Genomic DNA, 11,347 nt, shown 5'->3' with positions numbered 1-11,347 from the left:
CTTACTTGCTAAGCTACAACCCTAATTAGAAAGGCAGGATGCTATAACCCCAGGGGCTCCAAAAAGGGAAAACAGCCCAATGAGGAAACGTAACAAGGAAAAATTAAATATTTTCAAAAGAGTAACAAAATTAAAATAAATATCTCCTATATAAACTATAAAAATTTAACAAAAAGAGGAAGAGAAATAAAATCGAATAGTGTGCCCAAGTGTACCCTTAAGCAAGATACTCCCTCTTGATGTTTGTCTGTCTATCGGTTTATTTCCCTTTTTTTATAATATAATTGATAAAGGTTTATCTCAGGGGTGAAATTATGGCTCCCCATTCGATGCAATTAGTACACAACTTTAACTTCGGTCGTACTTTTAATCAGATTACGTTAAAGTTAAGGACCTTTATGTCCTTATAACCTCGACTTCATCCCCTACACTGAAAATAGCAGTTAGTGGGACTGGCTGTCTCTTGTAAACATTTCTTGTTGGGAAGACATTGGTGCAGTGCCATTGCTTTGCAAGAGCCATATAGATATTTCATCTTTCGTAATAATTTGATAATAATAAAAATTTTATTAATTTCAATAATTATAGTAACAATTTTAGTGATTTCAATAATAGTAAAATGATAATAATCTTAGTAATTTCAATAATAGAAATAACAATAATAGCTTTAGTAATGTTGATATTTTAGATAATTTTAGTAAGTTCAGAAATAAAACCAATTTTGATTTTAAGTTTTTACAATTATATATTTTTTATAGTTTTTGTAATTATGATGATTTTAATACCAATAATGATGATAATGATAATAATAATAATAATAATAATAATAATAATAATAATAATAATAATAATAATAATAATAATAATAAAAAACATTTAACACAATTTAAAAGAAATTATTCTTGGGGTCGGTTTTGTCTTGTAGTATTCTAAGGAAGCGTTTTAGTCTTGTTAATCAGAGAGGCCGTGCCCTCATGTATATCTGATTTGTTTGTGTAAAACGTGTTTTTAGCTAATAACATAGAATAAGAAAAGAATTTTAATGTTTAATTAATTCATTTTATGTAGTTGTATGGAGCACCTGATATCATGTTAATTATTTTTTCACCTGGGGCTCATTTTCAATAAAGAAGATAATCAATAAATGTATAGGTTACTGGTATCTTCTATTTACGTGTTTTTCCCCATTTTTGTATGTGGTAAGCCCAGTTGTCTTCCTTTGAAGGACTTGCTTTAGCTTTGGGGTAGACCGTAGCCCCGATCGGCTGCCCTGCCTGACATCACTTTAGACCCCGTTAGCATGTGTCCATGTTTATTACCAGTCACCAGCGTCCTCCCTTCCATCAGCGATGAGTCTTGGGGCTGTTAGGTAGACAGTTTAAAGTCACTTATTTTGTTCGAGACTACTTTTCTTTATACGAAAATGAAATGGCGTATATAGCAATTCGACAATGTCATTAATATCGACACACTTTCTGTTTAGTATTCGTCCTATATTGACTTTTAAGTAGGTACAAAGTCTAAAGAATATTATTTAGACCTTGTATTGTGGGAAGAGAATATCTTTTATGTTGACGTGTCAAGTATATTAATGTTAGTTGGGAAAAACTGCTTGGATATGTCATAAATTCTTTCCATTTTCGTGTTCCTTGCAATGTGTTTGAAACAAAGTGAATAGGGAAGGGAATTATAAGTGTACTTTTAATATATATATATATATATATATAAATATATATATAAATATATATATATATATATATTAATATATATATATATATATATATGTACACACACACAAAGTCTACCTCAACCCCCCCACACACATGTATATATATATATATGTGTGTGTGTGTGTGTGTATATATATATATATATATATATTTATATATATATATATATATATAAACATAAACATGAATATGTATTATAATATCGGAAATGTTTTGAACATTGAGGAAAAGGTTTGCTGCCTTAAATTCCGTTTTGAATTTATATCAACGAAAAAGTTCTCAAAGCGTTTTTGTAAATAAGAATGATGAAGAAGTATTATAGTCAACAATTTTTCCTTTTAAGTATGATATGTGAAGATGACTGTTCATCAGAGAAAATGTTTTATCTTGATGGAAATTAAAGAGTAGAAGAAAGCTTTTAAAAATATTTTTTTCTCTATTTAGGAATAGAAATAAACGCTCCGTATATAGAATATGAACAAGCCTCGAGAATTATTAAAGAGAACAATGACTCTATAGTGAATGAGAATGAAAAATATACAAGAATTTCCCAATAAACAGAAGCAAGTTTACTAATTAATGTTACCAACTCCTGAGAAAATGTGTCGAGAAAACTCCTCCTTACTGTCTCATGAGAAGCTAACTTTTGGGCGGGCGAGAAGGGTGGAGTAAAACTAGGAGGAGTGAGTAGAAGAGGAGGAGGAGAAGGGGGAAGAGAAAGGAGGAGAAGAGTGAGGAAGGAGAGAACTTGAAAGTAGGAAGGAAGATACCACTATAGCGAAGCGAGATGAGTTCCTTCCTGGGGTGCTGCTTGAAGCGGGATCGCCTGTCGGAAGTGATTGAAGTTGTCGTGGTGAAGTGTCCTGACTCTTGTAAGTTATTGTTATTGTTATCTTTTGGTGGTATGATGATGATAAGTAGTTTCGTTCGTTTTAGAATGCCTTGCTTTAAGAGCAGCCCGTAATAATAAGTAGGTGTTTTATGTGTTTTTGTTCTTAGAAATGAGGAAAAGTCTATATGTTTAGTTTATATTTATCCTTAGAAATGAGGAAAAGTATATATTTTTAGTTTATATTTATCCTTAGAAATGAGGGAAAGTCTATATTTTTAGTTTATATTTATCCTTAGAAATGAGGAAAAGTCTATATTTTTAGTTTATAATTATCCTTAGAAATGAGGAAAAGTATATATTTTTAGCTTGTATTCCTTTGATATGGTCATCAGATGCTGTGAATTTTTACCCCCTCGAAGATAGCAAATACGTACTGTAAGTTTTTCCTTTAAGTGTTGTTATTATGTATTGTAAGTTTTCATCCTTTTGATATAGTAATTCAAGTCCTTTTGAGTGTTTATCCCTTTTCAGGTGGCGATTATTAGCTACGAGTTTTATAATTTTGAAATATTTAATTAGATTTTTGCAAGTTTATATCTTTAGAGATAGTAAGCTTTGTAGGTTTTTATTATTTTATTATGTGATGTGAGTTTTTATCCTTATGAAATTAAAGAAATTACTTTATTTCTTTGAAGAGGGTAATTGAGTATTATTTATTTCTAACCCCCTTTAGAATAGTATTGTTGTACCTTGATTTTTATAACTTTGAAGATGTTGATTTCATCACTAGAATTGTAATCTCTCAAAAGATTGTAATTATGCATAGAGTTATTCTCTAAGTATGTTAAAGCAGTATTGAATATGTTTATATTTTTATCTTAAAGAGGGTAACTAGGTATTACTTCCGAGTTTGTATCCCAGTAATTGATAAGAATTATATTCGAATGTATATCTATTGAAGAAGTGCGTTGTTCATTCCTGCAGTAAGCTTCTTGTTAAGTTGTGTTTGAGATTTACAATTCTTTTTATTTGTATGACATCAAAGGAGAGTTAGGTACTTGATATCTGTGCTTGCTATCCTTCCTGTCATACACCCATAGGTCGCTTTATGTAATACCTTGAGGATAAATATAAGTTTTTATTGTTTTATTCCCATGTTATTGGTAAGTATCTTGCGAGCTTTCTTCTGTAAAAAGTAGTGTTTGGGCTTATATAAGTTTGTCTTTGAAGTAAAGTTTAGAAGTGAATTTTTATTTCTATAAGGTTATACGTTTTTTATTAAGTAAGATGATCTCCATTTTACTCAAGAAAGATTGATAGTCAGTCAATTCAATAAAATATGGAACCGTTTGTAGGGAAATAAGCAGATAGGAGAACTCATTTACTGGTTCAATTACTGGTAGAGAAGCGTTAATTTTGACATTAGTCCTCGAGTAGAGTTTAAATTTGGTCTTTTACGATACAGTTATCTTGAATCAACTGTTTTTATTTTTTTTCCTGGGAGTGGTTGTATAAATTAGAATAAGCGCACCCTGTCACCCAGTTACTTTTTGGCAAGTAACCAAACAGATAGTATAAAGCGGGGTTTACACGGGCGAACAGCTCGTCGAGCCTGGTTCGACAACCCTGTGTTTGAATGGATGTTCGAGCGTGTAAACGGGCTATTTGGTTGTCGAGCGCGCTCGTCGAACGGCTCGATGGAAGTCAGACTCATCTTGACTTTTGTGGGCGGAGCTACATTGTTTGACGAACGGTGTGAACGTGTGAACGGGTGTCGAACATCGAACCTCAGTTGTTATTCAAACCTGCTAGAGGAAACATCATCAAAGAAATAAATAATGGCTGCCATTAATGAAAGCAAGAATGAGAAGGAAGTCGTACTTTGATTTCATACATGCATATCGGGCTCATCCAGCTTTATGGAAAGTTAAATCAGAAGACTATTCCAATAAAGTAGCCAGAAACAAAGGAATAGCGGATACTCAGTCTTTCATGTGGAGTTATGGCCTTCCACATAGTTGTATCTTCATAAGTAATGAAAGGGCTGACACGATTCAGTAGATCAATGTACGTGTCTTCATCTATACGGAAAAAAATTGCGTCAGTCATCTGGCTCTAATTTTAAAGCAACAAGTAAGTTGGTGTGTGAAAATTTCTCTTATTAGTAGCCAATCCTTCGTCCACTTTGATCTTTTTTTTTTTTTTTTTTTTTTTTTTTTTTTTTTTTGCTTCTTAGTGCCACTGCTGAAGCAATGGCTATCAAATCGTCCTGGTCGAGAGACATGTTGACGTTGTTATAGCACGAGGCACACTGAGGTTCGATGTACTGTCTGAAAGCTCTTCGAGCCGTTCTACAAGTAGGTTCGACAACCGGGCTCGCCGAGCTGTTCGGCCGTGTAAACCCGCCTTAAGAGATGACAGGTGGAGGGCGGGGCTTAACTGAAGAACTCGCCCCGCAGTAAAAGTGTGACAGGGTGCACTTACTCATCTAAGATGTACCGGGAATGCCTGTATCCAACTGTACTTAGTATGTGGAAGAACTCGTATGGACTGTGTAGAACTAACCCTTTCATAATTGAATTTCCTGTACATTTAAAGTTCCTAATTTCCTGTAGCAAACTTTAATTTATCCTCATTTCCTACGCTGTGAGTTTGTGGGAAGGATATGCCTAGTGTTAAAAACTTTTGTTAATTATTATAAATGGTTTGTGGTGCTGTTATGAACTCCCTGTTGTTATTTCGAAGGTTTGCAAGATGCAAAAGGGGTGAGAAATTTGACTTTTATTTTATTATACATTTGATATATACCAAGGTTGCATTTATAGAGGCACAATTAATATTCAGTTGTGCGAGGTTCTATTTGTAGAAGTAAACATGTGTTTCCACACGTTTCCTTGTAATATTTGGAACATTTTGTGTTGACAATAATGTAATGTAATATGCTGTACCATTTATTTACTTATCTTTAGCTAGGCATGTTTTTCATTTGAATATTTTACCGTGGATGTCCGATTTTAATTATTAAGTTTGTTAGTTATCGATATGTTTCCTATGGTAGAATTCTACTAAGGTATTGACAGTGTATATATTTTTAAGACATTCTTTTTCCAGTTTAAAGTACCCCCACCCTCCCCCTCCACCAAAAAAAAAAAAAAAAAAAAAAAAAACTGGATATAGATACGTTGAGTATTGTGGCCTAATTGGTAACGTCTCTGCCTGGTGATCGCGAGACCGGAGTTCGAGTCCCGCTCAGACCCGTAAGTTCCTTTAGTGTCTGCAACCTTACCATCCTTGTGAGCTAAAGATGGGGGTTTTGGGGGAGTTTACAGGTCTATTTGATGAGTCATCAGCAGCCATTGCCTGGCCCGACCTGGTCCTAGCTTGGGTGGAGAGGGGCCTTGGGCGCTGATCATATGATTGTTGATAGTCTCTAGGGCATTGTCCTGCTTGCCTCTGCCATTTATGAGCGGCCTTTAAAACCCTTTAAAAGATAAGATAATCAGTAGCGCAATGAAAGCCGGCTCTTCACATTAAAAATTATCATTAGTGTATTTTTGTGCTTGTAAATGGAAAGAAAAAGACTTCGTAATTCCAAGAACTGCTTGTTTGCTCTGATGTTCAAATATGTGGTAACGTAAAGGGCTTAGGATTGTCGGTTTAACTATGAAAAAAAAGAAAAATAAATAAATAAAATAATGATTTTGACGATTTAAACTTGGGATAAAAAAAAATTCAAGTAAATTTATCTTAACATGCACAGTGTGTCAAGGGAAGAATTCTTATTCATTTTTATTACGATTCCTTTTTTTTAATTTACTCATATTCGTCACTTTTTGGTAGACTGCTTCTATTAAAATGTGTCAAATGCAGTTTGCCGTATATTCTGTTTAGAAGACTTTGCCATTTCGTATTTCGTCGCCTAACTTTAAACGTCTTTTTTTTCACCTGGTAACTGTATCTAATTGCCTACGACTGATTTAATTTGCCTATTAACTTTTACTTATTTCCTTGGTTGTAAAACTACACTAAATTGCAGATCTGGCAAATTGACGATATATTTGTGCTTATCTTAGAAATCGCAATACCGGCTTCTTGTCTTGACATAGCAGTCATATATGCTATTTATTTAATCGATGTGGAACTCAGCTAGTTTCAGTATTTACTGAAATAATTGATTTAAGCTGCATCTCTTTGAGAGGCATATTATTTATCCTTTTCTTGTTGAAACGAATGTATGTCTCTTCATCAGGGTTGTGGTGGCCGATGTGGTAACGTCCCTGACTACTGATCCCTAGACTGGGGTTAGAGTCCCTTTCAAGCTCGTTAGTTTCTTTGGTCGCTGCAACCTCACCATCCTTGTGACCTAAGGATAGGGGTGTTTGGGTGAGCCTATATGTGTATCTGCTGAGTCATCAGCAGCCATTGCCTGGCCCTCCTTGGTCATAGCTTGGATGGAGAGGGGCTTTGGCGCTGATCATATGTATATATGGTCTGTCTCTAGGGCATTGTCCTGCTTGATAGGGCAATGTCACTGCCCCTTGCCTCTGCTATTCATGAATGGCCTTTAAACCTTTAAACCACCCAAGTGGGCTAAATTTCATTAGCCAAAACTGAGAATTTAGAAGCTCTGGTTAATAATTTCCAGTACTTCACGGCTGAGTTAGAAAAGATTCCTCAATCTTATTTTTTCTGTTTTCTCGCTATTTTTACTGAGGCGGAAGACAGCAATATCCCATTGCTATTAAGTTGTCTGTCAGTGTGTAGTGATACGGAAGAGAGTAAGGAGGCTCTTGACCGGCGACTGGAGATATGGTTTTTGCTTTCACATTTACATTTTGATTCGTTTTCTATTTGGGTTATTTCATTCTTTCCTTTCACCATTTAATGATGAAAAATAATTTTTTTTAATGTAAATTCTGTCCAAAAATTAACTTGCTGTTTTATAAGATTTAGATTTATACTTCTGATTCTAATTTATAAAGAAGGAAGTGTTTTTATTCCTGGCTTATCAATTACACTTGAAAAAAAAAGAAGAGAAAGAATCTTCTGATTCCCTTGGAAAAGTATTTTGGGTTCACCAGATTGTCATAAAAAGTGTTAAAAATGTTTTAATGAATGTCCAGGACGTTTTCATTAATGTCAATGGTGAACGATTTAATTGCCTTTATACTTGTAAGCTGATATCTGGACATGGCTTAAGTAGTTTTTTTTCTGTTAACGTCATCATCATCATCATCATTTCCGCTTACGCATTTTGACGCAAAGGGCCTCGGTTAGATTTCGCCAGTCGTCTCTGTCTTGAGTTTTTAAAACAGTACATCTCCATTCATCATTTCCTACTTCATGTTTCATAGTCCTCAGCCAGCCATGTAGGCCTGGGTCTTCCAACTCTTCTAGTGCCTTGTGGAGCCCAGTTGAAAGTTTGGTGAACTAATCTCTCTTGGAGAGTGCGAAGGGCAAATTTTGCAGTCATTTTAACTGCTTTTTTTTAGCCATTTTGTATTTGTTTTCTATACTTGAAAGCTGACGACGTTTCTGGATATTTGGTCTGATAATATCCTTCATATTCCTCAAGGACAAGCCGACGCAGATGACATGTCGATTTTACGAGGGGATTTAACTGTTGACAATTTCAATAATTTTTGCATGAAGAATGTAAAGAATCCAGAATTCATTTCCAACTTTGCACAAACTTCGAGGCAAGAACACTTGGCTGTCTTCCAGCTACGTCCAAAAGGATGTTCTCCAGACAATAACTTAGAATTTCCTGCTTGGATTGCTTGTAATTTTCATAAGAAAAGAACACGAATAGTGTGCACGTAACTTCCCATTCTTACAAGCTAATCCAATCTCTAGGTGGGCAATTTGTATTGTGCCATCCAATTATTATTATTATTATTATTATTATTATTATTATTATTATTATTATTACTTTCTAAGCTACAACCCTAGTTGGAACAGCAGGATGTTATAAGCCCAAGAGCTCCAACAGGGAAAATAGCCCAGTGAGGAAAGGCAATAAAGAAAAACTACGAGAAGTTTCAGAACAATAAAAACATTAAAATAAATCTTTTATACATAAACTACAAAAACTTGAAAATAAAACGAGGATGAAAAACTCAAAATAACAAGAGGAAGAGAAACAAGATAGAATAGTGTGCCCGAGTGTACCCTCAAGCAAGAGATCTCTAACCCAAGACAGTGGAAAACCATGGTACAGAGGCTATGGTACTACAATGATATGCTATATAAGTTAGCATTCGTCGAGTTGCCATAGGACCTGTCTTAGGTGGTCTTTTACTTAGTAGATTCGTTTTTACTTTTAGATTTCATTTACGCCCAGCTCATCTCGCGTGGTTGGCTAGCTGGTTCATTGCCATTTCAAACAAGGTGGTTAACTAAACTCATGTGAGATTGAGTAGCCTCATTAGCAAGAGAAAAATAAGCACTGTGAAAAAAAAAAACGGAGCAGATAGATTTGATATTTTGATGACCTTTCAAGACATTATTTTTAAAATATTCATTGCTCATTTCTCTGATGTACATAATTAAACAGAAACCTTCGTTGTCAAATCGTGTTTCTTTTATGTGAAGATATCTCCAAGTTTTAAAGGTCGCCCATGAGTGACAGAAGCAAGGGATAGGACAATGTCCTAGAGACTGACCATATACACATGTATTCAGCGCCCAAGCGATCTTTCCATCAAGATAGGACAAGGGAGGGCCAGACTATGGCTGTCGATGACTCAGCAGGTAGACCTATAAGCTCCTCATACCCCCTCTTTAGCTCGCAAGCATTGTGAGGTTGCAGACTACTATAAACTATCAAGCTTGAGTGAGTGGGTCTCGATCGCCCATCCAGCAGGTTACCCAACAGGGACCTTTCCAATAGGCTACCACATCCCTTGAATATGTTCTTATTAAGCAGTTCGACAGTTTAGTTTAGGTTTTCATATTTTCTATTGTAAATTTTTTTTCTTGGCATTGAGAGTCTTTACTAATTCGGAGTATTTATATGATTTCAGCTTATATATCTTCATACCTGATTTCAGAACACGTTAGAAAGGCTTCTGTAATGTCATTGTTGTAATGTATGTACCTTTTGGAAGTATTGTACTACCTTTGGTATGAGTGTAGTATTGTTATGGCTTTAATTGGCCGATAGGGACCTTCGTATGTTTTGATTTTTAGAAGTTTTTGATGTTTGTTTTTTAGATTTAAGTAGAGTTTGATATATGTGTATATATATATATATATATATATATAGTGTGTGTGTGTAAATATATTATGGTATTTCCGGTATCACCAATTATGTAATTGATTTATATACTCATGTTTATGTAGCATTCTATTTTTATTCTATATAGAATGTGGAAAATTATCTTCCATACGTATTTATTTATTTATTTTACTTAATCCTTCACATTTTAGTGGGAATTAATTACTGTGACACATTCTGATTGTATTGTATCTATTAAAGATTAATTTTTACCATTTCCTCTTAAGATAGAACTTTTATAAATTACTTTTTATATAGCATTAGTTATTATTTCATCTATGGGCATGTTCGTTTAGAAGCTCCTTCAAAGAATTTGTAGCACCCACACCATGAGCCACGATGCTGCGTGGAGACAGTATAAGCAGCTTATACTGTATGTATTATTTACTGCTTTTTTATTATGAAATATCTATTATTTATTTGTTTGTTTGTTTATTACAGGTTGTTGCGGGTGCTGCTCGGCCTTCCGGCCGCGGTACAAAAGATTAGTGGACAACATCTTTCCGGCCAATCCTGAGGTTTGTGCTTTGTTGTTCGTTAACTTTTTTTTCTCATACTTTGTCAATAGAACAGCTACAAAGGGTTGAGACTTGGAAATTAGAGTTGTGTGATGTTTTCTTATAGAAATGCATTCTTGTTTATTGAAAAGGGTGACTACGTGGTGGATGTGTCTATGTATGTATGTATAAATGTATATATATATATATATATATATATGTGTGTGTGTGTGTGTGTGTGTATGTACTTAGGACAGACACTGCTTCCCCAGGACACGACACCGAAGTTAGAAGGATGAGCATGGGATGGAGAGATTTGGTAAACAAAATGAGATTATAAAAATTAAAGTGCCACTTTCTCTAAAAAGAAACTTTTTTAATTATTGGTTTCTATTTAAAAAGGCGATAATATAGTGTATGTCCACATCATCATCATCACCATTATCAACATCAGCCGTTGCTAGTCCACTGGTGAACAAAGGCCTTAGGCATGTCGTTCCAATCGCGTCTGTTTATGGTCTTTCTATGCTAGCTTATACCCGCATATTTTATCAGCTCGTCAAACCATTGTCTTCTCTTCCTTTGCAATCTCTAGGAACCCATTATGTTATTCTTTTGGCCCATCTATTATTTTTCATTACCTTTATATGTCCTGCCCATATCCATTTCTTTTTTCTTGCTGGTTGTTAAAATATCCTCGTACTTTAGTTTGCTCCCGTAGCCATGTTGCTCTTTTTCTGTCTCTTAGCGACAAATGTGACCAACTGAAACCCTATGAACCCCCTCCCCTTACGTCCACCTGTTTAGTTATCAGCAGCCAACGTCTGGTCCTCCGGTTTTACCTTAGGAGGAGAGGGGCTTTGGGCGTTGTTTTCTGTATATGTCGCTCGTGAGTTACCTTTTAAATAGTGAATCTCCATTATTATTTCTCAGTCGCCATTCTTCGTAGTTAATGACTGATCAAGCGTAGCACTGTTGTCTCCCTACGAGACAGATTGTGTTCAAGTTG

General features: G+C 34.8%; 1 protein-coding gene across 4 annotated transcripts in view; it reads left to right on the top strand.

Annotated features, from left to right (window-relative positions):
• The window catches only part of stmA (Protein EFR3 homolog stmA), a 159,356-nt gene that overhangs the window by 106,793 nt on the left and 41,216 nt on the right, over nt 1-11,347 (top strand). For 3 of the 4 annotated variants that reach the window (XM_068374959.1, XM_068374958.1, XM_068374957.1), the window contains one exon: nt 10,283-10,359. In XM_068374959.1, the coding sequence (XP_068231060.1) occupies nt 10,283-10,359 (77 nt within the window). Of the gene's footprint in view, nt 1-2,174; nt 2,603-10,282; nt 10,360-11,347 lie in introns of all 4 variants that reach the window. The other variant, XM_068374955.1, reaches the window with a different exon arrangement.

This window comes from Palaemon carinicauda, chromosome 6, assembly GCF_036898095.1.
Source record: "Palaemon carinicauda isolate YSFRI2023 chromosome 6, ASM3689809v2, whole genome shotgun sequence".
Taxonomy (NCBI): domain Eukaryota; kingdom Metazoa; phylum Arthropoda; class Malacostraca; order Decapoda; family Palaemonidae; genus Palaemon; species Palaemon carinicauda.
The sequence above is the reverse complement of the archived record's forward strand: the minus strand, read 5'-3'. Positions and strand labels throughout refer to the sequence as shown.